The sequence below is a fragment of the Rhipicephalus microplus genome, chromosome 4 (assembly GCF_043290135.1).
Source record: "Rhipicephalus microplus isolate Deutch F79 chromosome 4, USDA_Rmic, whole genome shotgun sequence".
Taxonomy (NCBI): domain Eukaryota; kingdom Metazoa; phylum Arthropoda; class Arachnida; order Ixodida; family Ixodidae; genus Rhipicephalus; species Rhipicephalus microplus.
The window spans coordinates 44,744,083-44,772,010 of NC_134703.1; the positions used below are offsets into that span (position 1 = coordinate 44,744,083).

The 27,928-nt window shown below is 45.3% G+C and overlaps 1 protein-coding gene across 12 annotated transcripts in view; it reads left to right on the plus strand.

Annotated features, from left to right (window-relative positions):
• The window catches only part of AMPdeam (AMP deaminase), a 115,157-nt gene that overhangs the window by 67,660 nt on the left and 19,569 nt on the right, over nucleotides 1-27,928 (plus strand). For 7 of the 12 annotated variants that reach the window (XM_075892662.1, XM_037422834.2, XM_037422836.2 and 4 more), the window contains 5 exons: nucleotides 1,323-1,542; nucleotides 12,244-12,373; nucleotides 13,312-13,443; nucleotides 16,659-16,691; nucleotides 20,281-20,325. In XM_075892662.1, the coding sequence (XP_075748777.1) occupies nucleotides 1,323-1,542; nucleotides 12,244-12,373; nucleotides 13,312-13,443; nucleotides 16,659-16,691; nucleotides 20,281-20,325 (560 nt within the window). The remainder of the gene's footprint in view (nucleotides 1-1,322; nucleotides 1,543-12,243; nucleotides 12,374-13,311; nucleotides 13,444-16,658; nucleotides 16,692-20,280; nucleotides 20,326-27,928) is intronic. The other 5 variants (XM_037422839.2, XM_075892665.1, XM_075892667.1 and 2 more) reach the window with 2 other exon arrangements.

The window sequence follows — 27,928 nt, forward strand, 5'->3', positions numbered from 1 at the left end:
GTACGTTGCAGCGCCCCCCTTCCCCGTTGATTTCGACCCCCCTTTTGTAGGTGACACAGGTGTCTGCCCCCCCTCCTCTTGTGGGCAGACCCCTTTAATGTTTTCGTCGTCATTTAGGTCGATGAGCCTGCTATTCTGTATACGAGCTGACTACAGTAGTAATCTATACCTTCTCATCGCGGTTCTGCGTTCGTGGCATTTATTAGCGTTAGCTGGGACAAATGAATGACACCACTCGAGACGCCAATACTCTGAACGGTTTTTCGATACCCTAATTTGTCCGCTGGAGATCACCGGTAGGCCTAGATTGCTAACCACGAAATTTTGGTATTGTACACTATACTAACATTCTCAGTGCCTTTGATTGAAAGTTGAGTATGCTTCCTATAGATGTAACCGTAGCGCAGAATGTTGTGCTGCATTTCGCTGCAGTCTAATATTCCTGGTTTTTATAGCATGCTTACTGTATGCGAATACCTGGATGATGCTACTGCCCTTTCGAATTTTCGTAGGCCGTGGTGTAACTGCAATATTGCATATGATTTGATCCTGTTATTTGGTCGTAGTTGAAGCATTCTGATTACTCGCGTTATGAAAGTAGCCTGTAAACGTGTAATGTAAAGAAATTAATAGCCTGCTAATTCTATGACTGTCTTTGCAAGATATCATAGGTACTACGGATTGCCATTTTCGGCTGCGCAAAGCGAGTTGCTTTCGATAGCCTATTATATTTTTCTTGACATCAGCGTTTAGAAATATATCGGCAATTTTATATAGATACACTGTATTTACTTATCGCAACCCTTGTATACTTGTATTTCTATAAAGTAGCAGGCTCATTAGCGAGACCTATTAGTCACACCTAAATAGCGCACAGTCTATTCATATGTTCGCACGTCGTTTACACGACTCTACTGATATGGTCTAAACTAGTTGAACAGTTACGTTAAACAAAGGTAACATCAATAACCGTTATTATGTGCATATTCTAGCTTACCTACTCTATCTGTTCGTTCAGTACCGTAATTTATACCGCTTTGCACTTAGCATCTTCAAGAAAGGAATCATCATTCTAATTCGTTAGGCGAAGACCCACATGTCCTGGCTCGCGCATTCTGATGGGCTTCGCGAGTCAATAAAATTATACGCGCATGTTTTTAATTCGGGTTTTTCTTATTTTGTTATATGTACCCTGAGCCAGTACGAATGTGCCGATGTGAATTAGCGTGAGCCGCTCGCACTTCCGCCGGTTCGAAATGATACTAACAATAGAGCGTATTGCGTCCGATAATGCTGGTTTCTGATTGGGGGCGGTGCGACAGACCACCCTTTCTACTGCGTGCCCACCGTGACGGAGCCTTGGAACTGCGAAGTGCTGCCCAACATGAACTGCGAGTTGCGCATGCACAACGGCGTGGTGCACGTCTACAAGAACAAGGAGGACGTGGCGGCGGAGAAGCCCATGGACTTCCCATACGTCAACCTGCCGCAGTTCATCAACGACCTCAACCTCATGTGCGCCATGATCGCCGACGGCCCACTGTGAGTGAAGCACGCGTAGGAGCCCTTGATTGTCAGCTTGCACGTTTGGTAGCGTGTCGAGTCGATCCTAGCGTTTCCGCGAACTCCGTGGTTGGCTCGTTATTTGCTCGAGACAGGCCGCGTGTCACGAACGAGCAGCTAGAGATGTAACACTTGTACGATAATAGAGAGTTTTAGTACTGCGTACGCTGCGTACGTGGCGGCGTTGCGTACGTAAGGACGCCACGTTCTGCGTAGTGCGCATGCGCAGACCGCAACGCGCACGTATCGCGTTACTACGTACGAATCCGCTACGTACGCACGCATGAGATGCATGCGTGCGTACGTATGAGCTGAACGCGCCGCTCTCGAACAAGTTCGCGAAAGCGCGAGACTTCGTTTTGCAAAATGGCGGCATCGAAGGCAAGCACGGAGGAAGGAAAAGTTTCCTTCCTCCGTGAAGGCAAGCACCGACTGGCTCAGTGGCTTAAAATATGGCCATAATCTGGCTATAACATTTGGATTGGCTCACATTGGCTGTCAACAACACGTGATTCTATTTTGATCTACCAGACGGCGCAACACGCTCGTTACGTACGCGGGTACTACGGCGTACTAAAAGCCGATTAGTGGCAAACGACGCCACGTAACGCAAGGCGCTTGCGTGATGCGTACGTAGCACCATTCCGCAGTACTAAAACTCTCTAATAATGTGAAGGGGAACAGTAACGTTCAATTAAAATATTTACTAACGGGTAACGTTCCAGTATAATCGTGGTAGCGTTTCCTAAGTATTGCTTTATTACGTTCGTGTTAATTAGCCCAGCGAGGAAGGATCGTCGAGCTATTACATCTTCAAATAATGGTTATGATGCTTGGCTGCTGACATGATGGTTTCGGGATCGAACTGCAGCCGCGCCGGCCTCACTTAGGTCTAGGCAAAATGCTAGAAAACTGTGTGCTTAGATTTACGTGCTCGTTAAAGAACTCCGGGTGTTCGAAACTTCAGGAGCTCTTTAGTACAGTGCCTCTCATGTCGCGGGTTTTCGGGCGTGAAAGCTGGACCGTTTTGATTAATATCATAAAATGAGGCCCAGAGCGTAACCACATCAGCATGTCGTGCAGCTGCCTGGATAAGGCTGCCCTATTTACGTCATACACGTGAAAACCACGATGAGATGGCTGGGATAGCGGGAACCAGGCAGAGTGAAACTGAGTTTGTGTTGCAAGTATACGCAATCGCAAGTAGTGTTGTTTACAGAGGGTCAGCGCACAGTTTTTGGTGTTAGATATGCCAGGGTTGCGTGATTGTCTTTTTGGCGGCCCGGTATTCCGTATCTACATAGCTGTTCTCGATGTGCACGGAAAAGTTGGTATACGTGCTAAAGGGCACAGACTTCGCCGTAAAAGTTGACAAACAAAATGAAGGACAGAAGTAAAATTTTAAAGGCTCGTTTTTCTTTGTTAGACGCAATGTTAGTGAGAACTGATGCACAATGATGCCAATGAAAGTTTGCGAAGTGTTACTTGTGTAATTGTAATGTAAATGTGAAGAAAGTAAAGTGAAAGAAAAGAAGGCTTCCCGTGGGTAGAGACCGAAACTGCAATTTTCGAACATTCTAAGGTAGCGGGTTCTGTCTCTGCCGGTGACAAGTCATCTTTTTTTTTACTTTTCTTTTTTTTTGCATTTACATTACAATTGCTACAACTAACACCACGCATGCCTTCCTTTGCATCATTCTCCGTTAGTCCTCGTTGATGTTGCGTCTAACACACTTCAGTGGGCACATGTACGTTGTATTCCCTGTGTTTTCCTTTTGTCTGTGTGTGTTTGTGGGTGCTAATTATAGCGGCAAAATATGTGCCGCAGTATCGATATCTCTTGCTGTCAGTCCATGGGTTGCGTGATGTACCTGAGGTGGAGTTCTTATAATTCGGTGCCGTGAGTTTCTTGACACATGGTGATGGTTTGTTGAGACCGCTGAAAGTACCCGCACGAAATGATTTCTCTCTTTTTTTTTCCTGTCGTTTTTCGAGAATGACGCTTCACTGACGTGACTAGCGCCCGGTGGCGTGCCGAAGGTCATATGACAAGTGAAAGGGAGCTAGAATAGCCGCGCGGCTATGGAATTGATCTAGTGTCACGCGGGAGACCCATGCCGCATTGATCGGCGGCGCTTCTACGATTAGTGCGGACGCTTTAACACGCACAGCCATGCGCCCTGGCGGCAATGCAGAGAAGCCACGACTCCCTCTCCCCTCATTTTCAATAGGTGACCAGTAAAATAGCGAGGATTTGTGGGATGCACCGTCCGCTACCGACTTCCGGTTCGAGAAGAGTAGACGACGGGGAACCGCTTCGCCGCAAGCCTCAGATTATTCGGGACTCGCGCGCGTGGTCGCCTGTTTATCTTCGTCCTGATAAACCGCGGACGGTTGTTCAGCCGTTGGCTGCTTCAACTTGAGCGTGAGAGGCAAGCGGTGTGTATCGATTCCCCTGGAACGAAGAAAGAAAAAAAATGAGGTGTGCCGCGGCTGTGAAGAGAGCCACAACGAGAGGTAGCCTTTGAGTACGGAACGTTGAAGCCAGAGTGTGCGAAAACCATTTTATCATATGTACGTGTATATTCTACACTAAAAAAAAAAGCTTACGTATGAATTTGCTACGAATATTATATTGAGAAATAAATTCTCGCGCAAGCGCCTCGCAAATATATTATGGGAACGCGCGGGTGAAATCGACTTGCCATACGAGATGAGCACCGGCCATTGCACTCGTACATATAAGAAAAAAGCACACAAGCTTCTTTCAAGAGTAAGTTTACACGAAGCGCTGGACGAGTTCATTTGCGTTATCCTGGTCAAACTGTGCGCCAGGAGGGCACCCAAAGAAAGAAGTGCGTTAAAAAAGCGCAGGGTTTCGATCATTCGGTGCCATCTATGCCTGACTGCATTGTTTATGTGCCGCCATGCCGCGCAGCTTGATCAAGATCAGCGTTTAAATAGGCATCTGGCTTCGACTAAGAAATACATCTTACAGCGCGCTGAAGGCTAGAAAAGAAAAAGATATCTCAACGCACTCAATAAGTGCTGCGCTTCATGCCGATCGCCCGACGATGTCGGCCGAAGCAGCGATCCCGAAATGAACTCTTAGCACACCGCTACAGTCATCAGCTTTCCCTGAGATCTTTAAAATGGTGATTTTTTTATCAGCAGTAGCGTATCCTACAATGAAAACTGTTTTCTGTATCGACTGATCTACAAGCCAAACTGACAGTACCCCCGAGCAGCATAAAAACATTGTAGATCATTCTAGTGCGATAAAAAAGTTTCCTTGCCGTTTATGGCTTTCGTAGCTTGTCATCGTCACAGTCATGGTCAGCAAAAACAAAAAATCAACTTCTAAAGCACTGACATTGAACGGAGAGACGTTTTCTTTCAACGGAGCTGTACAGAAATGCGCGCGTGCCGCTGCTAACCCGCGTGGTGCGTCGAACCGGAAGCCGTCGTATCCCACAGCTCCCTGCGATGGCCCATATTACCGGTCACCTATTGTGCAAGAAGGCGAGCAATTGATGAGCACGCCGACCCTGAAAGCTGACGAAGGTTACGGGATTAGAAATGTGAAAGGCTGCATTGCGTTTGGTTACGAGTCATTATTCGATGGACGCCCGTGAGCGTATAGTTTCACACTTATGGGGGATATCTCGTAGCGCGTGGCATCGCGATGCGGCCATGATGCGGCACTCGCGCGCCGGCAGCTTCTTGCGCGTGCGCAGACGCTGGAGGGGCACAGTGCTGAACGGTTGAACCGCGTCGTCTGCTACGGCGGCGCGCGCTGGCCGCATTGCCGGGCAAATTTCGTCGTTACTGCGGGAACTAGGCCGCTATCGCTCATCGCGTCACTGTATGACTCACTGCTGACTAAAATGAGTACCGTCAACACTGCAGCTGGGGACATGACGAGGTACTAAGTGAAGTTGGATGCTTCACGTGTGCATTTCAGCGCCGGTGAGTGAGTACTGCCTCATGTAATGAATGTCGTTGAGAAAAAGCACTTTCAGGTCGTTATCTTGACCTACAGCATTCCTGAACTCGTGCTCGATTGTTTTCTTTTTAATATTGTGCTGATGCCTCATTACTGCACGGCAGTATTTTGTTTTTCTTTAGCGTGAGATTAGTACCATGCACGGTACGGGATCATTATGGTCTTCCCGTTGCAGCGTACTGCGGTGCACACACAAGAAATATACAGGAACGTACTCAGTTCAACGGCGTTTCGACAGATCAAGCAACTGGCGCTGTCTAATGTTGCGTCTAGAACTAAATTATTGCCAGTGAAGGCTGACGGGTTGGTATCGCACAAAGTTTAGTGCAGAATATCGGCCTTGTTCCCGCCGCAACGATGACATGAGCAGGCTGCCCGACAATGTGGTCAGCGCGCACCGCTGTCGCAGACGACACTACGCTCCTCAAGCGCCCTGCGCATGCGCGAGCTGCTGCCGGCGCGCGACGGCAGCGCTGTTGAGAACGACGGACCGATCCCGCCGAAGCCACCACTGTTGCGAAAGACGGCGACGCCAACACGGCCCCGGAGGCGCCACTGCTTTCAACTCCGCCGGGAAGGTCACCAGCCGTTTGGTAGCGTATGTTTATCAGCTCGCGACTGCTTCTGCGCAGAGCTGATAAGACGAGCGGACGAGACGACGGTGAGTTAAACAAGGTTTATGTACAGCATATTTACAGAGGCGTTACAATTTCGGCACTGGGGCCGACAGAGACTCGAAGAGCCGAGCTCTTCTTTCTAACACATAGGTCAGTCTTTCACCCAAGACCGCTGACTCACACACATGTCGGCACTCCGACACGGGGACGCCTCTCACATAGGACCGCCGATCGCGACACGCCGCAGGGCTTCTTTTATTTACACCGGGTCCCACCAAAGTGTCCAATCAGAAGCGCCGCTGGTCGTCAGAGCAGATTCCGCCAATGGGGGTCGCCGCGCCATGCGTCAGACCACCCGACACGCGGCCGCCGGCTCGCTGTCACGTGCGCCGCTGACTCACTGCACATGGGCCGGAGGGGCGCCGCGCGTGTTCACGCCGTCGAGGTGATCGCGCCAGGCAGACTGCGGGCTGGCCTTGACCCAGATTGCCTTTTTCCGAGGCACGGACGTTTGACGGGGACTCGCTGGCATAACAGCACCCCCGCCGCCAGACAATGCACCGGAAAGACGAGCTGCTTCCACGGGGCTCGGATGTCAGGTGCGCTCGTTCGCCTGGTCCCTCCAGGTTCGCCTCCAGGGCCATGGGGAGAATACAGCTCCAGACTGGTCCGGGAACACATCCCATTTTTGACGACGGATCCCAGCTCCACTGGCTTGTCGCCACAACTTGCTGACCAGCTTCACTCGTCTCTTCTGACCATCTTCGGGTTCAGCACTTGTCGATGGTTCTGCAACTTGCTAAGAACGGTTCGACAACAGACAACACACGACACAAGCAAGTGCCCTCGGTCACCCGACAGAACACCAGACAAAGTATAGTACAACATATACCTATCTACGTGTCTATCGGAATTTTGTTCCCTCTACATCAAGAGGCACATGTGGGACAAAAGACCCCTAAAATGACAACTATATATTTTTTTTCACGTACAACAACGTAACGGATTAGAATACCACATAAAGTTGGCCCCTTGAGATCACTCTGAACGAGAGCGCTCAGGCCAGGTCGTGATGAGGTCAAAATTTTGCCCCGAATCGCCAGCCAGAAACCGAAAGGTTGAGAAGGTACTAACTAAACGCACTGCTCAATGCACCTGCATTAACGTTTACCTTTCCCTTTTTTTTTTCTTTAGCGAACGTCAAAGTTGCGCTGTGGAGCAACATGCTCCACTTCAGTAACCGGCCACTTTTAGGCGACGATACCTATGCGGCACCAAGAGCGGCTCACACTTTCGACGTTGCACAGGGGAACAACGATACGGCTTGCTACTGATTGACTCCTCACCGCTTAGCTCGATATCGTGTTCGATCACCGTCGTGTCTCCGGGACGGTCCGACAACACATACCCAAACTCGGAAACAATCTTTCTCAGGTCCTCTTTCTCAGGTCCTTCTTCACTTAAGCTAGGCTCTAGGTTTATCTGCTCCCGGATTACTTTCGATCCCCCTTCGATTACCTCACTAGAACTCAAAATTTCTGCTTCCTCTTCCTCTGAAGCATTCAACAACAGATTTACGACCGCTTGATGTTGAACGTATGGTTTCATCAAGTTGTAAATTTTGTCCGGCCGCCTTCCTAATTTCACTTCATAATTTGAATCGCAAGGCTTCGATAATACTGTGGCGGGCCCTTCCCAATCAACCTCAAGCTTGTTCCTTTTGGATGGCTGCAGTAGCATTACCTGACTCCCTATTTCAAAAGCACGCTTCTTCACCGATTCCTCGTAGTGCTCCTTCGACAGCACTTTTGCCGCGTTTTTCTGGCTTTCCACTCGCGCTTCAATTTGGCTCTCCACTAGCGCTTCAATCGAGAAATCCTCACGTTGCTCTCCAATGAGCGTCTCTCGATCAACTCTCGGCAGCTCGCTCCAACTTTCCGCTACAGGCGAGAGCGTTGCAACCCTCTCGCTCTGACTCAATGGCGCCATGTCGTCTCCCCTTTCTCCGGAAACCGCGCAGCTAGGTTCGGCGACGGGCCGCTCGCGTGACTGCTCACATGACTCATGCGGAAACTTTCCTTTCTGGGGTTCCGTCGACCCGCCGACAGGGTCACTTGAGAGTTCACCGCATGGAACCAAGTCAAGCTTTCGCGAAAGCTTTCGCGCTTGCGATCGCGTGAGAGCCATGCACGCTAAGTTGGGGAAGAACGATTTACCCTGCTCTCTGAGAAGCTGCTCTGAGTTGTTGGAGAAGAGATAAGGAAAACGATCATTTAGCGCGGCAGACACAGCTGCTTCGGTGCAAAGCTTACCGAACGGGCCTTCAATGACAACCGTGGCGATTGGTAAGCGAACACTCTGCACCTCGGCGACTTGCCTAATCCACGCGCATTCTCCTGTGAAGTCATCCGGAGACACCAATGAAGGATGGACAACGTCCATGGTTGCCGCTGAGTCTCTAAGTGCTCGGCACGTTTTCTCGTTGACCCTAATTTCTTGGAGATACGGCTCCAACAACCGCATGTTTTTTTCTGATTCTCGGATCGTTGCGAAGGCAAACTTTTCCTGACAGTTTCTCGCGATGTGCCCTTCCTTTTTGCAGTTGTAGCAGATTAGCGGCTTCCGTTTGTTTTCCGATTCGAATGCCTGTGTGGTAGAAACCTCACTCGATTTCTCCGCTTCTGCTTGCCCTTCCCCTACACTGTCCTTAGTAAGAGATGGGTCCTTTTTGAAATTACGGTGCGGAACGGGTTTCCGTTGATCAGGTTTCCTTGAAAAGCTCTCTTTTCTCTCATCCTTTTCAACGCGCACTGCCCTGCTATGCAACTTTCGGCGAGTATAATACTCCTCAGCTAACTCAGCTGCCTTATTTAACTGTACTTCCCCAAGTCTGTCCTGCAGCCAAAGTCTGACATTATCCTCGATGCAGCGGTAGAATTGCTCCAATGCAACGCATTCCACCACTTTATCGCGATCATCATAAACACCTTCGCCCTTGAGCCATTCAATTAAATCGGCTTTAAGACGAAACGCGAAGTCAACGTGTGACTCATTCCCCTTTTCAGCATACCGGAACCTTTGCCTGAAAGCCTCGGGTGACAACTTGTACCGTCTCAAGAGCACTTCCTTAACCTCGTCATAGCTCTCAAACGCTTCCCTAGACAAGCAAGTTAATGCGTCGGACACTTCGCCGGGAAGAAGAGCTAACAGGTTCTGCGCCCAAAGAGACCGCTCCAAAGCGTTTCGCTCACAGACGTGTTCAAACTTGACGAGGTACTTCGCCATGTCCTCGCCTACTACGAACGGTGGCAGTTGGTCCCGAATTCTAAAACCGCTGACCTGACTCGTCGGAGAAGCTACGCTAGGCGCCTGCGAACACTGTAGGATTGCCAATTCTAGTCGTTTCAACTCTAGGCGCTCTTGTCTCTCGGCCTCCTCGCGCTCGCGACGTTCGCGCCTTTCAGCCTCTTCACGTTCGCGAGCTTCTCGCCTTTCTTCACGTTCGCGAGCTTCGCGCCTTTCTTCACGTTCGCGAGCTTCGCGCCTTTCAGCCTCTTCACGAGCTTCTCGCCTTTCAGCCTCCTCACGTTCGCGAGCTTCTACTTCTCGCCTTTCAGCCTCCTCACGGCGTGCTTTAATATCCACCCAGGCCTCATCGACTTCCTCAGCCGACACTCCCTCATCCTTCATGATCTCAAGGATCGCTTGCTTTCGTTTCGCACGGCCCAAAGTAATGCCGAGTTCCTCACAAATTTCGATGAGTTCCTTCACTTTAAGGTTCTCCATCGTTCACACTAGCCTCTTGCTGTTTGCCCCTGTTAAGAATCTACTTGCCGTACCCACTATAAGCCTACTAGCAAGACGCGCAAGCAATTTTTCACACTCCCGTGTTTACCCCCTCCGCATTAACTTTGGTTTCAAAGCGCTTCGACTTGGCTTGAAACTATCAAAGCTCACTTCAATGCTTCACACAGCCCTTCTCTAAACTACTACAACCTGAGCTAGAGTAGTCTGGTGAACTGAGGGGAAAACATCAGGCACTCACCGCATCGATGTCGCTGACGCCGGCCGATCCCGCAGCTGCCAACCACTGTTGAGAACGACGGACCGATCCCGCCGAAGCCACCACTGTTGCGAAAGACGGCGACGCCAACACGGCCCCGGAGGCGCCACTGCTTTCAACTCCGCCGGGAAGGTCACCAGCCGTTTGGTAGCGTATGTTTATCAGCTCGCGACTGCTTCTGCGCAGAGCTGATAAGACGAGCGGACGAGACGACGGTGAGTTAAACAAGGTTTATGTACAGCATATTTACAGAGGCGTTACAATTTCGGCACTGGGGCCGACAGAGACTCGAAGAGCCGAGCTCTTCTTTCTAACACATAGGTCAGTCTTTCACCCAAGACCGCTGACTCACACACATGTCGGCACTCCGACACGGGGACGCCTCTCACATAGGACCGCCGATCGCGACACGCCGCAGGGCTTCTTTTATTTACACCGGGTCCCACCAAAGTGTCCAATCAGAAGCGCCGCTGGTCGTCAGAGCAGATTCCGCCAATGGGGGTCGCCGCGCCATGCGTCAGACCACCCGACACGCGGCCGCCGGCTCGCTGTCACGTGCGCCGCTGACTCACTGCACATGGGCCGGAGGGGCGCCGCGCGTGTTCACGCCGTCGAGGTGATCGCGCCAGGCAGACTGCGGGCTGGCCTTGACCCAGATTGCCTTTTTCCGAGGCACGGACGTTTGACGGGGACTCGCTGGCATAACAGCGCTATGCACCGCGATGCCATGCACTCCTAGGTTTCCCCTGAATGTGAAGCAGACTGTATGCACACGTTTTTTTTTTGTAGTTGTATTGGGGCTTTCGAAAAGTTGCGGACATGCGGACGCCCGCTCCGCATGGTGGCTCACAATATTGTTTTTTTTTTTTATTTGCCTGCACCATGCTGCAAGAATACTTTAGGCGAGTGAACGATGCGAAGCGAGTGCTTGGCGGGGAGGGAGCGATTATGGATGGCTCGCCGGATCGGGGACTGTGACGGGCTGCTGGCAAATTCCGCAAAGCACATCCGGCACGTGAGCGACGATTTTCAAATCAGAGAAAACCGGGTAATCGTGCGATATCCACCACGCGACACGCACAGAGCGCCGCCGCGAAAGAGAGGGTGATATGGGAGGAGGTTGACTATGCGGCGAGGGTGTTGTGGTGACGATAAATGTTGTTGTTGTTAGTGGTTCATGAGGAAAAGGAAGAAGGCACCTAATTTCTGTCTGCCTACAGGCGACACGGCGCCGCTACTTTCCTACAACACGGGGCTTTCTTACACCAAGAAGGGGGGGAGTGGAAGCCGGGGCAAAGTTTCTAGCGCCATCTCCCAGGCTTCTAGCGAAGCAGAACATTATCGGGCAGCGGATTGTCCCGGCGTTCGCTCACCTAAAGTATTCTTGCACCGTGGCCTGCACGAATTCGGGTGGCGCTGAGCCGTGATTCGTTATAAGCTGCAAAAACAGGGGGCCATATTTCCCCTAATAATATCTTGCCCCCTGGCATGAGCGTAGGCAGGGTGTGCAAAAGTGGCAATTGCCGCCCTCAAGCCACCCCAGCATCTGCGCCCTGTACAGGCTGCACCAACACCCCTTCCTCTCCTTCCGCCGCAATGCTTCACATGCTTGCACCCCCCCCCCCCCCCCGAGACAAAATCTTGCCGACGTCCATGTCGCTAATCAAATATAGTAGTCCCTACTATATTTGATATGAAAGGAAAGCGCACAAGAAAGAGAAAGAAAAAAATGGACGCTTGCCTGTCAGCTAGCGTGTCACGGTATGGCAATTCTGCCCCACTATTGGGGGGCAAAAATTTACCACCGCCACATCACGTCCGGAGAGCTGCCTAATCCGTACCTTCCTCTTTTTTTTTTTTTTTTACCGACGTTTTGCCTATTTCATGCTTGCGTGTTCCGCCTGTCATGCACGTTCCTCTATCGGTTCACACCTGATCGAACAACGGTTTCCGTCTCGCATCTCACGTCTATTTTTGTCTTTCCTCGTTTCCAGTAAATCATTTTGCTACCGACGGCTCAGCTACTTGACCTCGAAATTCCAGCTGCACGTGCTGCTCAACGAGCTGCGCGAGCTGGCTGCCCAGAAGGCTGTACCTCATCGTGACTTCTACAACATCAGGAAGGCACGTATCTGTCCGCGGCTAAGCGTTGGCACGTTTGATGGTCGTCCCTTCAACTGAGTGATTCACTACCCGCTACTCTTATGCGCTCTATACTAGTACGTATGCGTCGACCCAGAGTTGACACAGTTTGGGCGTAAGTCGTAAAATTAAGTGCACGCGATGACGAAGGCGGGGGGATGGCGGAAGCGGGTGGTTTCGGTTAGATACACCTCGACTTAACTGTCTCCTAATCTTTCGTCGTCACCAAAGAAAATGTTAGGCAAAAAAAAAAAAACAGCCCTTTTATCGTGTTTGTAGACACCGGGGGCTTAGAAATGGCATCTCGCTATGTGAAAAAAATATATATATATAAATTCGGGGAAGAACCTAATAATACGCACTTGTTATCTCGGCACTAATCGCCGAAATATCGTGCGCGAAGTTTTCAGAGTGGGGGCGTGGGCTTCATTTGTCGTATGCTAACCGACCGACTGACTAAACATTAGCTCGCTGTTAATGCGTCACGCCTCTCAATTGAAACGTTGATCATGAATCTTTTGTCATTTCGACACGATGAATCGTGTTCGTTTTTGTGATTGTCAAATTGCAGCTTTTTTCTAATTGGCGGCACGCGATTAGCCTGCGTGGGGCTTCCTTACCGAGGTTTACACACTCGTATACATAGAGGCAGCGCGACGGTGTGCTTTGCTGCACGACACCGCAGCCAAAGGAAAAGACTGATTTACAGAGCTATCATAGCCTCTCGTGTTTGGTGATACCCAGCGAAATATTTTCTACTTTTGACGTTTGTTTGACCGAGAACAGTGTTTCGAGTTGTGTCGGAATAATCTCGGCGTCGATTTTCGCAACGTTCTCTATTTGCGCTACAGGCACTTCCATGACTGACTTTGCATCTTTGCACATAACTAAGGTTTTATTCCGTTTACTGGTCGCTGCAGGTGGACACTCACGTTCACGCCGCGTCGTGCATGAATCAAAAGCATCTGCTTCGGTTCATCAAGAAAATGATGAAGATGCATTCCGAGGATCACGTTTTCAAACAGGGCGACAAGCTGATGACGCTCGAAGAGGTGAGTTACCGGTCCAGTTTCGCGTAGTGTTATTTTCCTTGGGAGGGATGGTTGTGTTGTCACGCAAAACTTAGCTGTTCTGTTTGTTATTTTTGCTTAGCGTGTTCCGATTGGCTAATTCGTAGTTATGAATTGTACGTTAGAAAGAAAAAAAAAATGAAGCTTGGTGTTTGCGTCTTTCTTTTTCTTTTTTTATCTGTGCCGCTGTTTTAATATTTTCTTTTTTTATGCTTTTATACATCTTACGCGTCATTTATTGCCAGAATTCGCGTGATTTTGTTCGCTCGAGTGATATGTGGTGGTGCAAATTCAAGCTTCACTTCTGGCTTCAGTGCAACTCATTTAATGCATTTCAGAGCCTCTATTGTTGATTTGACCTGCTCATACTAGCTCGCTGAAGATGGATAGTATGTGCAATGCATTCGAACTTTGTGGTACTATCTGTGATGATTATCTCAGATAACAATACAAGAACGTAATTTTAGTTTATTGTTCTTTTGAAGTATATCTTGCACACTTCTGTATTTTCTGCAACTGTTACTGTGACGTGCCTTTAGAATAAACGTCGCAGTTATAGTTGCACAGTGGTGTAGTGAAACAGCATCAAAAATTTTTTAATGATAGTCTAAACTTGCTGCACAGCATGAACAGCACTGTTCTTGAACTTTTCGTTATAAGAAAAAAAAGCTGCAGCTAATCATTGCAACACTATTTTTTTATTGTAATGAGTTGGCCAAGCCTAAGAAAACAATTGAGTTATGCATGCCGGCTGTTGTGCATGGCTTTTCTTGTGCTTTGTAGCGTTCTTTAGTGTATAGCCTAGTCTAGTTTGTGCTAAAGCATTGCACCTCCTTACTGAAACTTTGAATAATTTGTGCATGAACTTTTGTTTTTGCAGCAAAAACAGTTAGGATGTCAGTGTTACCTGCCACCGTTAGAATTGCTGGTTATCATGTCTGGAATTTTTATTAATGTGAATGATAATTTTATTGTGTGAGGCATGAAAGATCACTTTCTGCATAATCTGTATGTTTCTTGTTTGTGCTACTCGCTTTAATAAAAAATCTTTAAAATTCAAGTCATGAACTGAAAACTGGCTCCAGAAATATTCGGTTGTTGCCTATAGCTTCTACAACATACTTATATGTCATAATAAAACAATAACATTTGAATCCTATTATGAGCAACATGAACCAGGCAGCAATTCTTGTTTTTTATATGAGGTTTCTCTTATAGACATACTACATATGCATTTTCTTTTCAACCCCTATTTCAATGTAGGCACACTGGTGTCTGTTCTACTCATTTGTTTTTTACATTTGTATTTGTTATAAAGGGGTTCGACTGTATGTAAAGAGCAGTAGTAAATTTTCTCAAGGATCGTTCATGAACTATTATAGTTATGGTATGATATCATTCTCAGCTTCAGAAACTGCCTACTAGACTCAGTGGTTGCATGATTCATGACAGCAGGGGCGTCAAATTATATCTGATGTTTTTTAGAAACAGGAACTTTGGTTCTGAAATATTGTCACCTGATTTGACAAGGAATCTACTTGTATGAATCTTACATCATGTGCCTCCTTATCAAATTTCCAAAGTTGAAATGCTCATTGAAACGTTAATAAAACACTCATTTTAGTGTTAAAAGGCAGAGAAGTGTCAGGTCATATCTTCTTAGTCTGTCACATCTGAGTCTGAATTCGAAAAAATTCAGCGCTACAAAGGCTGTTTTTTTATCTATAATTGCTGTTTGTTTTGTATTTCAGTTCAGCCAAAATTTTCAATTAACGTGCTGAAAGCTAAGCAGGGAGGGATGGCACAGGGGAAAGAAGTCACGTAACGTGCACATTATAGCCTTGAACACTTTGCCTTTTTTTTTTCTTTTAACATGCAGATAAACTTGGGATATCGCAAGCACAAGTAAGGGCATGCGCACAGAGTGGGTGCAATAATTGTGTAGCCAACGATGCTCAAATCAGTCAATGTCTAAATCTGAGTATACTGTGCAGTCGTTTCAGAATTAATTGTTAATTCCTGGCCAGCAGCTGCACTACATGATTGGCTCGCATATTCTCAGGAACCTCAACTACCAATCGACAGTGTTTCCTGGCCATGCTGGAAAACAGTTGCATGTCTTTGTAAGCTATCTCAAACTTCTCAAGCATACTTAAATGGCATTATAGGCAAGCACGAAATTTTGTTATATTTGTAAAGCACATTTATCTCTCATTTACATTTTTTCCAGCAGGAAGATGCAGCTTGTTAGTGGAAAAAATTAAGGTCAAGCATTGTTTTTGCATTCACATGTAAAGCACTGAACTAGCCGCCTTATGCAGCATTTTCACACATTTGTGGAAAACATGCATTTCAGGCTTTGTGAGAAACATTAAGTTGGGCTTATTCTGTCATCAATTGGCAATATGGGCTGACAGCTAATGTTGCATTATACGAAGGGATACTTCTCACTCAAAGAACTACAGGTATTACAACAACGACGAGTACAATTTATTGCGATGGCAGTGACCTAATGGCACAAATTCTGTCAGGGGCCTTATTTTTCATGCATAACCTTCATAACAATACAGAATCTGCTTGGCTGAAGTTGACATGCAGGGTACGTCTAAATTTTATTGTGCAAGGCGGCTTCATGACAGCACATTATCACGATGCAGAGAAGGTGCCTTTGTGGCAATACACAGAGATCTTTTGTTAATTTTTTCACGGGTAGTAGTTGAGGTGTGGGTTGTATTTTTGAAAACATGTCCTTTTCAGTGTAGATAAAGTAATGCCACGTTTGCTACTTCACTGTAGTGTGAAGAAAAATAAGAAGCCTGTATTGAGTCTCAGTTCATCTACCAATAATAAGTATGGCTTTTAATGAAAAAAATCTAGTGGTCATACAAGTACATACCATGCTAGCTCAATGCTTTCATAAAATGTTCATTTAGAAAAGTAGCACCAGCATGAAGTGCCATCATGGCTTCAGAAAAAGGACAAAACTGAAATTTAAGTATTGCATGTGCATACCACCGCTGAATTTTTGTTTTGTCCCATTTAATTGGATGATGCTCTTTGCTCCCATTTGTGATAAGGTGTACATCTTTCTGTCCCTGTTTTCACAGATTTTATTGAATTTGTTGTATTGCGGTTCACACCTTTCCATTGAGAGATATGCATGGATAACTCTCTCCTTCTCTTTCTTGGTGAAATAGGTGTGGCGTATGGAGTGGGTGTATGCAAAACAGGTAATTTGACAGTAATCTAAATTATCAGGGACATTTGCATTCACAAACCGACACTTTTGTTTTTTTTATGTAAGAAAGATGTCGTAATGCAAGAAGCATCCTTGCCTTCAAGGTTCCCTAAATGTAAAAAGGTCTTCTTGGAAAGACCTAAAATTTTTAAAATTCAAGCATCTATCTAAGACTGCACATAAGGAGTGAAACAAATTAAGTGGCATGGCGCATGGGATGCTCTGTAAAGAATTTCTCTATTTCTGCATGTCAGCAGTTGTATTTTCCAGTGAATGACATTTTTCGAAGAGCCACGTATGTTCTTTTCCCACAGCTGTAGGAACTGAACTTGATACAGCTTTTGCTGTTTAAAATCCCGAGAACTCGCTTTTGTAAAGCGTAATACCAATGGTTGTGCCGTATTGGGCCCCCCTCTTCTGTTTGTCATAAAGTCTGGGATTGTTAACGAGATGTTGCCTTCATTCATACAAAAAGGTTTCTGTACACTGCATTTGTTTCATAGCTTCGTGCCATGGTCAATGTTAACATGACTTTCCTTTTTTTTTGGGGGGGGGGGATTTCATGAAATTCTGTGCCATGTTTCACCCTTGCTGCTTGCCACTTTAAATTAAAGTGGTTTAGCTTTACATCTAACATTCTTCACTATGAATGAGCTAAATGCAATGTTGCAGCAAAGAAATAAACATTTACAGATTATGTATGATTTCAAGTATACCTTTCTTTTACATGATCATGCTTGCTCTGCATGTCACCTTAGTGCTTGGCACATTGTGCTATTCTGAGATTGTGAAACCTCATGAACAAAAATGCATTCACTGGAAAGCACATTAATTCTGTGCTAAGGACAGGCATGCAGTATCGATGTCAGGCACACGGTCTCAGTGTTGATCAAGTGCTGCCGGGGTAGAGCTGCCATTACTAAATCCATCAAGACGAGATTGAGTTTGATAAAAGTTCACTACCATTGCCACACGAGACAAAACAGGGCAATTTGTAACATCTTGCTCATGTCATTTGACATCTGGAAACGAGTTTGACATCCGTTTAGCCTAAACAGCTTGTAGTATCCTGGCAGCATTTGATCACCATGGATGTAATGAAGCTTCCCACATGAAATGGCACGCATTGCACTGAGACGGAGAGGAATACTGGGCCCTGGCTTTGTCACTTTATGCTGCCGTACAGCAGCTGCTTTGCCTTGCATGTCATTGTGAACATCCTCACTGTTGTGCTTCTGTGCTCCAAAAATGCTCATAAAGTGTCGCTAGTTAATCAGTGTTAGTAACGCATCTGTTTATTCTGGTGTACTTGAATGAGGGTAAAAGGAGGCATGGCACGCTTTCTTTTCTTACTTTTTTAAAAGCGCCATTTTAAAATTGTATGTAATGCTCTTTATAGATATCTACTCACAAAGTTCATTCGAAGTTTTTGTCTCTGAGGGCATTCATGCCATATTGTTGGCACTAGTACAGCTGTGCATTGCAATGCTTTTTGTTAGTACTATTGCATCGCCAGAGTCTCGAATATGCCTTAAGGTAACCTTCCTTCCCAATATTAGTTATTTATCAACTACTCAAAGAAACTCTTCACGCTAATGTTAATAAGAAATGATGAATCATATCAATATGAAATTTGGGTGACTGATTGCGCAGCACAAGGATGCTTTAATTAAACTTATGTTAGTAGTCTGACTGTTAGGTTCTGTGGAGTGCTTGGACAACCTAATGCGCCCTACTATTACAAAATTTTCCCAAAAACATAATGAAAGCAATGAAGTAATATTTTGTGCAATAGGATCAAGTGTTTGTATACTGAGCAGCTCTTAAGGTGTTAATGCAAACTATCTGTGCTTGCATCCATACATTAACAACTAATGCTGCCATTCACCAGAATGCATAGAATAATATGTATCAGATGTTAATTCTTTCGTTTAAGAAATGGCAAAATTAGAAGGTGCTAATTGTAGGCAGCCTGGAATACTGCTGTCTTTAGCTAGGCCATGCTTTCTTGAAGTTGTTTCCTCAGTGACTAGTACTTGTATATGTGTTCAGAGTATCGTCTTGCACGTTATAAACAGTGCTGTTCTGACTACCACCAGGACGATTGGTACAAGTGATCGATAGCCAGTGGTGAAACTGCACTCTGCAAATTTGCAAGACATGCTATAGTAATTTGTCATGTCATATAGCAACAAGAAGTGAAAATGATGGGAATGTGCATTACAAAGTGCTAATAAAAGTCGGCCGATAGTGAAGCCTAGGAAGTACAAAGGGTGTTAATTGTACTGTTTAAGTGTATCGTTGTAATTATGATACAGATAAGAAGAAAGTGAAGCATAAGAAAAATGAAAAAGCCGACAGCAGAAACCGAATTTGCAGCTTTCATACTAAGTGCCCTGTGTTCTTACCAATCGAACTACGTCAGTGGTCGTCCATCTTACGGGGCATGTGCATGAAAACTCTGGGAGTGTTAGTCAGCACTGCTCGCAGCCGTGGTCTCTCTTTTTACTGACAACAGTGCAACAAAAGACAAGGGGTAGGAGGAAGACAGACAAGCGCTGACTTACAGCTGCAGTTTCCGAAATTTCCGAAACTCGGCAGAATATTAAGAAAAAATACACGGGAACAAAAGATTGCAAACCAATACTTGCAACGAAAAAAAATCGAAAAAGAGTAATCACCCTACGCCACACACGGCGGTCATGCGCGCGGAACAAATAGTGCACTTCTTTTTCGGTCAAAGCAATGAACGGCATACTCTTGCAGGTATTGCCAAGTTTACCAATTCCCACTGCCTTAATTACCTCGCACTTTATTTGGGAATCACATCCCCTCACCAAATTTTTGGGGCTCGTTTCTTTGTGTGACACAACATTGATGAAAACCAACTAAAAGCACGTCAAACATTGTGTGTCAAACCAAGATAGTGTTTCAGGTATTGTGCAAACAAAGAAATGATGCCTCAAAATTCTCTTCCTTCATCATTACTCAGTACTAGTCACAAGTTACAGACGTTTGAGTTGATATTAAGATTATCTGAAATGAAGGTGGACACTGCATTTTGTCAATGCTTACCTTCATGCTCTGTTTTGTTTCGTGAGCACTATTTAAAGGGGTCCTTCTTATCCCCCTTTAGCTTGAAGTCGTCGAAGACACAGTGATAAGTGCAGATGAGACATGATGCTCTTACCATCAACTTGCTTGGAAAGTACTGTATTACTTTTGCATTGAGCCACTGAGGCTGTCGATCATTTGTTCTGATCATATTTTGGGGATGATATTGTTCGATAATATGGATAAGCAAGCACGTGCAGATGTACTATATCTTGCAGAAGATCTTGCTCCCTATTTTTGTAAATTTTATGTCATTTTTTTGTTGCATGTTTCGTTGGTCAAAGCATTAAATGGCCAAAATCCCAGCAGCTCCTTCTTTTTTCAGCTCTAAATAAGCCTGCAAAATATGCATACACCCATAAGCTGATTATACAGATAGAATGGCTAGAGGGATTGGATTGGCTTTTTATTTTATATTCATCTCACCCTAAGTTTGTGATGCATTTTTCTTTTATCTTCTTCCTTAGTATGGCTGTTTCAGCCGTGGCTTTGATCAGGAATTTGATGGAAAGGTGTGTATCCATACAGAATGTTCTTGTGAAAGTGGCCTGTGTGGCGTCGCCCTGCTTGGTTTGGTTCAAGTTTTTTTTTTTTTTTGTGCGTGTCTGTGCTCGATTGCGCACATGGCCTGACCCATGAGTCACACCAGCCTCAGACAGATCACTTATGTACAAAGTCGACAGCTTGTTGTTTTTTCAAGCTTCCTAATTATGAGCCTAATTTGATATTTATAAGCGCATAAGATTGATGTGTATGTGCATCTTTTTCTTTATGGCACATTTCTTAGTTTACAAAAGTTACCTTGCTTGTTGAAATTCACTTTTGAATGTCTTAATGCAAGACATTTGAGGGCAAAGTACAACTGCAACATTTGTGCAATTCATGTCACAAGTTTGAGCCAACTAGCCCACTGATCTTCACTTCTGTGGATTCTCAATCTTGCTCATGCATGGTTGCCATCAGTAACTCCTCAGACTTTAAGCTATGCTAACAGCTACAGCAGGAATCTATCAGGTTGCTCGTAAATTTTGCAGTAAGTCTTTTGCAACTTAAAACCATCTTGTACCAAGTTTGTCCTTAGTTGGGCTTCTTACAGTGCTCATGAAGTCTGTCATAATAGCACAACTAATGGGAATTAAGCGGTGTATGAATTTTCTTGTTTTGTGGAGCACAGTTTATGGCCTGTCAAGCTTTTTATGTCTGTCTATACTTCCTAAAAAAAAGTCATGTTGTAAATGAGTGGCGTGTTTATATGTTTGAGCTCATCACTACAAATATTATTTTGGATACTGGGAACATGTGGTCAAATGAGGAGTTTGTTTAGAGCAATAGACATATACATCTATTCAAAAGGCGTACTGTAACATGCTGCCTCACATTGTTTTACAATGTCAGATGAAGTCTGAGATGTTTTGAGGAGCTAGCAGTTCTTGTTGGAATTTTTCAACGAACATATTGTTCTTATTGGTTTTATAAAATACACACTCAATACTTCTCTAATCGCTAAAGTCTGTCACTAAAGATGCTTTAGATATCAAAGTGGCTCTTCAGGAAAAAGCACAATGTTGTTAACATGATCATGAAAGTGCTGGTGCACTCCTTACCAGCTCCGTGTAGCAGTTTAACTTTTGTCTTTCAGTTACTTTTTCAAATGAGTCATTTTTGCCGATTCAAAGGAAGATAGTGATGAAAAGCGTTCCGTGAGCTAATGCGCAAGCCTGACACGCATTGCATTTGTTGTTAGAACAGTGTCAGTTTTAAATTTTACTAGTGGGGTCAAAGACTAGGAACTCAGGTCCAGCAGTAAACAGTATTCAAGATTACAGACACAAGCACTCTTTGTAGGTCTCTGCAAACGCCTTGTGTAAAATGACATGATTTCAACAAGCAGTGTGCTGCTATCTGCCTTTGTCTTGATATTGTTTGTTTAGTACTGTCCTTGGCTGGCAGGACTCGTGTTATCCTGTATTCATATCCTTGCAAGCTGAATGTTTCTTTTGTATTCCACTAACTGCGGAATGTCACCACTGTGATCGGGTTGTTTAGAGTGGCAGAGTTCTCTTCAAGGGAAAAAAACGTGTGACAATGTCGGCACATCTTCCAAATCAAAGCACCAGTAGAACCTTGCTTTTTCATTTTTGTTTATGCTTGTGTACACGTGGAAAGCAGTTATTTCTGCAGAGGTTCCCTGTGAGATTTCTTTGTGTCAAAGGCAGAGCAAGTAAACTGTCAGTTATTCAATCTTTAGAAACTCTGAATGAGGTGACAGTGCAATAATATCACTTTTTTTATTGACTATAATTGCTGCATGGTATTTGCCAGCAGGTTATATGATACACTCATGTGCTGTAAAGCTTACTTACTGAATTGCATCTGCGGTTAAAAAATAATGGAAAAAGAATGAATTCATTAATCTCAGGAAAGAGCAAATTTGAAAGGTGGCACAACATACATCATTACAAGTGCTTTGTTGTGGTGTGTTTTCACACTGTCATGTACTTTGTAATGTGTTCCTTTTTCAAGTTGTTCTTACTTTAAAACACCATATTTACCTGATTAAAAGGTAATATAGCTAATTGTCCTAGGTGGGGTTCTACTTGAAGATTGATCCACATTAAACCATGCCATCAGGAATGAAACTAATTCATGCTGTTGAGGCTTTGTTGCATATATATTTCAAAAACCTGTAGCCACTACAGCCTGCGCTGCGATTAAGCTAAAAATTGTGGCAACAACATGCTTGTCAACATACACTTTTCTTTGAGACTATTGGTGCCTTAGAAATACTGTGTACTTCCTGTATCATCGGAGCAGCCTGTTTGCTAAAGCTTCAGGAAGGCACTGTGACAATAGTATATAAAGTCTCAGTAGAATGCGATGTTTTTTAACTGCATGTATGATATAAATGCCCAAGAAAGTAAATACACAGCCAGTGCAACGAATTATTCGCTTGAGCAATTCACATTTCATGTGGAAGCTGTGACATTCCTATGTCATGTCTAGGATTGCCATTTCTTTTATGCTCACTCCTTTGCTGTTTATCACAGTGGATAGTATTGCTTCATTGCGACGATTGCATATTATGAGTGCTTCTCCCAAAAACTTCATTTACTTTTCCATCACTCATGAGATCGATGGTTTTCTTTTTAGTAGTTGGGCTTCTGGCAATGCCGTGTTTGCTTAGGCGATGTTCTGCAGGTCATTACCTTCATTACCATTATCATATGTATACTAAAACAATTATTTAGGTTTAGTTTCACTGCATATAACTGGTTATGTACAATGTCAATTTTTATGAAAGAGAACACGGGAGCGCATGGCCTGCGCGCTCCGGCGGCTGCTCGCAGCGCATTCAAGCAGGACCGAGAGCAACCACAGTCTCTTTTCGTGTCATCTTGTGGCGAGCAAAACAACCATTCGTAGCTGATATAGAACAGCAAGGTTGCAAACCCTTCCTTCAAGGCGATTACCAGCTCTTGTGTAATCACCTTGAAGGGGGAGGGGTGGCAATCTTGCCGCTGGTTTCATATCAGAAACGAGTGATTGTTTTGCTCGCCGCGAGATGAAGAGAAAAAAAGGCTGTGGTTGCTCTTGGTCCCGCTTGAGCGCGCTGCAAGCAGCCGCCAGAGCGCACAGGCCACGCTCTCTGTTTCATAAAAATTGATACTGTACATAGACTGCAGCTCAGCAATTGTTTTTTATCATTCTTATTATTATGGCGGGTTAGTTGGTTTGCAGGGTTTAGTGCCCCTTTGCAACCCATGCCACGAAAGGTATCATCATGACGAGACCACCACTGTGTGAAAGTGTTTACAAGTTGGGGAAACAATGGACTGATGTTAACAATGGACCCTCTGCTTTTTTAGTAAAGTAATAAAATATTGGAGTATTTATAAAATGCAAAGTTTCAAATTAATTACCCTGGATTTTCAGAATGAAATTATACATGCCAGCTTTGTTGATAGCATCTTGTAAGGCATCTGAGGCTGATGAAACTTTTACTTACTCATGATTCCTAGATATGTTGTTAATGTCTGAATAAAATCTTTGTAAAGCTATTTATCAGAATGGTGGCCAAGAAATGTTGTGAACTTGTACATTACATTTCACCATGTAATGATTTTACTTGGCAGTATTGCAATTCGTTTTTGATGAGCTTGTGTGAATGTTTGAAACCTTCAAATATTTCAGCTCACTTATACTTGAATTTAAATTGTTCAAAAATTTGTTCAAAAAAAGGTGGTTTCACTGCAGCGAAAATGTGTCAAACTGTCAAAACATTTAGTCAGGGTAAATATGCGATGTTGCAAAGTTTACGTCAAGGTTAAATGAACATATTACCCTCACAAAGTTTAAACGCTTGTCATGCCGGCTTGTATATTTTAAACCAACATATTTTGCAAGTTGTCACTCGCATCCTATTGATAGTCAAATCCTACGTTATTCAAAGCTGTTATCAGCTCATTTAAATCACCAAAAAGAATGGCATTCACACGGGCCTTATTTCAATTTAAAAAAAATACTGTGCAGGTTAATTTGGTAATATGCCCAATTTTTTTATCATATGTGATATATACTATTTGTATTCTATTCAAAATTATTCGACCAAAATCACTATTCGCTTTGACTTGGCTTCAAATATAAAAGATACTATTCCCACCAGCCTAGTCCTTGCATGTTTTTGCCAAATTACCTTCTTACACTTTTAGAAAAAGCTTTAGTTTAAATCTTATACCAAACTATATACCAAATGCCAAAATGCTTACATTAGTCAAGTTGTGGTGCAGGCTTGAATGGGAATTATGGTGTCGCAGAGCAAAATTATGTTTCCCACACCATAGAAATTAAACTTTTCATACATTCGATCTTGTAGTTGTAACAAGAAAAGCATTGTGGAACATTTGTTTAAAAAATTTTAATCTGAGATTGTGATCTTATTTCGGAAATTCTGGAAGCATTCATGAAAAAGCATCAATGTCACCAGATGCTACCAAGCTAATAAGTGAATAATATTCATGAGAAAAGCCCAGAAAATGTGGTGACATTTCTGCAAAGGAGCCCAAAAGGAGCAGAATTATCATAAATTTTCCTGTTACTAAAGATATTGTCGCGGGTTATAAATGACAGGGGGTTTATTTAAAAACACGGACAGTAGGACTTGTAGAGACGCTCTCAGAGAAGGCCGCTAAGATTGTCGTCTTCTTCAGTCTGCTGCGCTGCGCCTCTCGAGCAAATCCGCGTTCTTCGTTGTCGTCGCTATCTCGCCGCTAAATGCAGCTATGCACGCGGCATTACCCTCCCGCCAGAGTGAGCGTCGTCCCGATGCTCAACAGGTAGAGATGCGGCCATCGAGTGTTTACATCACTGAGAGTGGTAAAGTTTCATGCGGACCACGTGCACTGTCTCAGGCAGATGCTGGCGACGTTTTGAACAGGAGGAGGCGTCGGGCACGACTTCGTACGTCACGTCGCTAAGACGACGCAGAACCTTGTAGGGTCCGAAGTATCGGCGTAGAAGTTTCTCTGAGAGGCCTCTTTATCGTACAGGAAACCAAACCCAGACTCTATCTCCTGGTTGATAAATGACGAATCGATGGCGAAGGTTGTACCGTTGGGCGTCAAGTTGCTGCTAGTTCATTATTCTGACGCGGGCAAGCTGCCTTGCTTCTTCGGCGCGCTCAGTGAAGTCTGCGGCGTCTGTCTCTGAATCATTGCAATCGTAAGGCAACATGGCGTCAAGCATTGTCGTAACTTCTGTGCCATGAATTAGTGTGAACGGCGTCATTTTTGTTGTTTCCTGGCGTGCCGTATTATACGCGAATGTGATGTACGGCAATATTCGGTCCCAATTCTTGTGTTCTACGTCGACGTACATGCAAAGCATGTCAGCGATTGTCTTGTTAAGTCTTTCTGTAAGCCCATTAGTTTGTGGGTGGTAAGCTGTCGTCTTCCTATGCGCTGTGCCACTGAGCGTAATCACAGTGCACAAAAGCTCGGCTGTAAACGCGGTACTTTTGTCTGTTATGACGACAGCTGGAGCACCTTGTCTCAGAACAATGTTCTCAATGAAGAACTGAGCCGCTTCAGCTGCAGTGCCACTCGCGATTGCCTTGGTCTCCGCGTATCGGGTGAGGTAGTCGTCGCCACTATAACCCATTTGTTGCCGCTGTCCGATGTTGGGAATGGGCCCAGCAGATCCATTCCGATTTGAGAAAACGGGGTTTCTGGCACGGGCACAGGATGTAATAGCCCAGCGGGTTTGACAGGTGGTACCTTGCGCCGCTGACAGTCAATGCATGTTCGGACGTAATGTTTAACCTCTGCTGCGATTCTTGGCCAGTAATATTTTTCTTTGATGCGTGTCAGTGTTCTTGTGAAACCGAGGTGGCCCGCAGTGGCTTCGTCATGGCAGGCTTGTAAAATTTCGCTGCGGAGAGCTCCAGGAACTACCAGCAGATAGCTTCTACATGTTGATGAAAAGTTCTTTTTGTACAGAATTCCGTCCCGTAAACAGAATGACGATAAGTTCTTCGAAAACACTCTTGGTGCATTGGCGGCTCGTCCGTTCAAGAATTCTATAAGCGAGTTGAGCTCCCGATCATCTTGTTGTTGCCGAGAAATGGTAGCTGCATCAACAACTCCTAAAAAACCTGGGAAATCATCATCCTCTATAGCCGGTGATTCAATCGGTGACCTTGACAAACAGTCGGCGTCTAAGTGTTGCCTTCCGGACTTGTAAACTACGGCCATGTCGTACTCTTGGAGCCGTAAGCTCCATCGTGCTAAACGTCCAGATGGGTCTTTCATGTTGGTCAACCAACAAAGAGAGTGATGGTCGCTTACGACTTGGAAAGCGCGGCCATATAAGTACGGGCGGAACTTCGCAACTGTCCAAACGACGGCCAGACACTCCTTCTCCGTTGTTGAGTAGTTGGACTCGGCGCGTGTCAACGTTCTGCTAGCGTAGGCAACCACTCTCTCCACACCATCTTGGCATTGGACAAGAACAGCACCTAGGCCCACATTGCTGGCGTCTGTATGGATGGCTGTTGGTGCATTCTCGTCGAAGTGAGCAAGGACAGGTGGAGTTTGTAGACGCTGTCGCAGCTCGTTGAATGAAGCTTCTTGTTCTTCACCCCATACAAATGCGATGTCTTCCCTTGTAAGGCGGGTGAGTGGAGAGGCGATGTGTGCAAAGCCTGCTATAAATCGCCGGTAGTAGGCGCAGAGACCCAGAAAACGCCTGACCGCTTTCTTATCAATAGGCCTTGCGAACTTTGCGACGGCTGCTGTTTTATCTGGGTCAGGCTTCACACCTTCGCGACTGATCACGTGTCCCAGGAACTGGAGTTCTTCGAAGCCGAAGTGGCATTTTTCCGGTTTGAGTGTGAGTCCAGCGGACCGTATGGCTTGAAGGACTGACAGTAGCCGCTTTAGATGCTCTTCAAACGTGGCCGAAAAAACGATCACGTCGTCGAGGTACACAAGGCATGTTTTCCATTTCAGGCCGGACAGAATGGTATCCATTAGTCTCTGAAACGTGGCTGGGGCTGAGCATAGACCAAAAGGGAGGACTTTGAATTCATAAAGCCCGTCTGGCGTCACGAAGGCGGTCTTTTCTCGGTCGCGCTCATCTACTTCTATTTGCCAGTATCCACTTTTAAGGGGGGACACGGGTTTTAAAAGCCGAAAAATCGTCAAAAAGTTGATTTTTTGGAAATGGCAGTTTTGCTATTTCCATCCAATATTCTACCATTTCGCCAAGTTTTATGCAGTTTGAAACGATATCTTAGCCGTAATATCAATTTTAGCACCAGTGCCAGCTAAATATGAGCCAAGAATTTGGTAAATAAAGCGCCTTTTCCGTGACACGCGACGGCCGTCATATTTGTCCGACAGCCGCGAATCATATATCGTTTGAAAGCGCAGCCTCTCGTCTTGATTTTCGCGCCATTTTCGGCTCCGAGCGCGCGTTGGCTGTGAAGATATCCCGATTCAAAAAGAAGTCCCAACACGCGCAGTAATTGGCCAGTTACGGCACGTGACCCGCAGCGGGTCACGCCATTGGCCTGACAGGCATCGTCTGCATCACTCCGCGGCGACTGTGCGCACACCG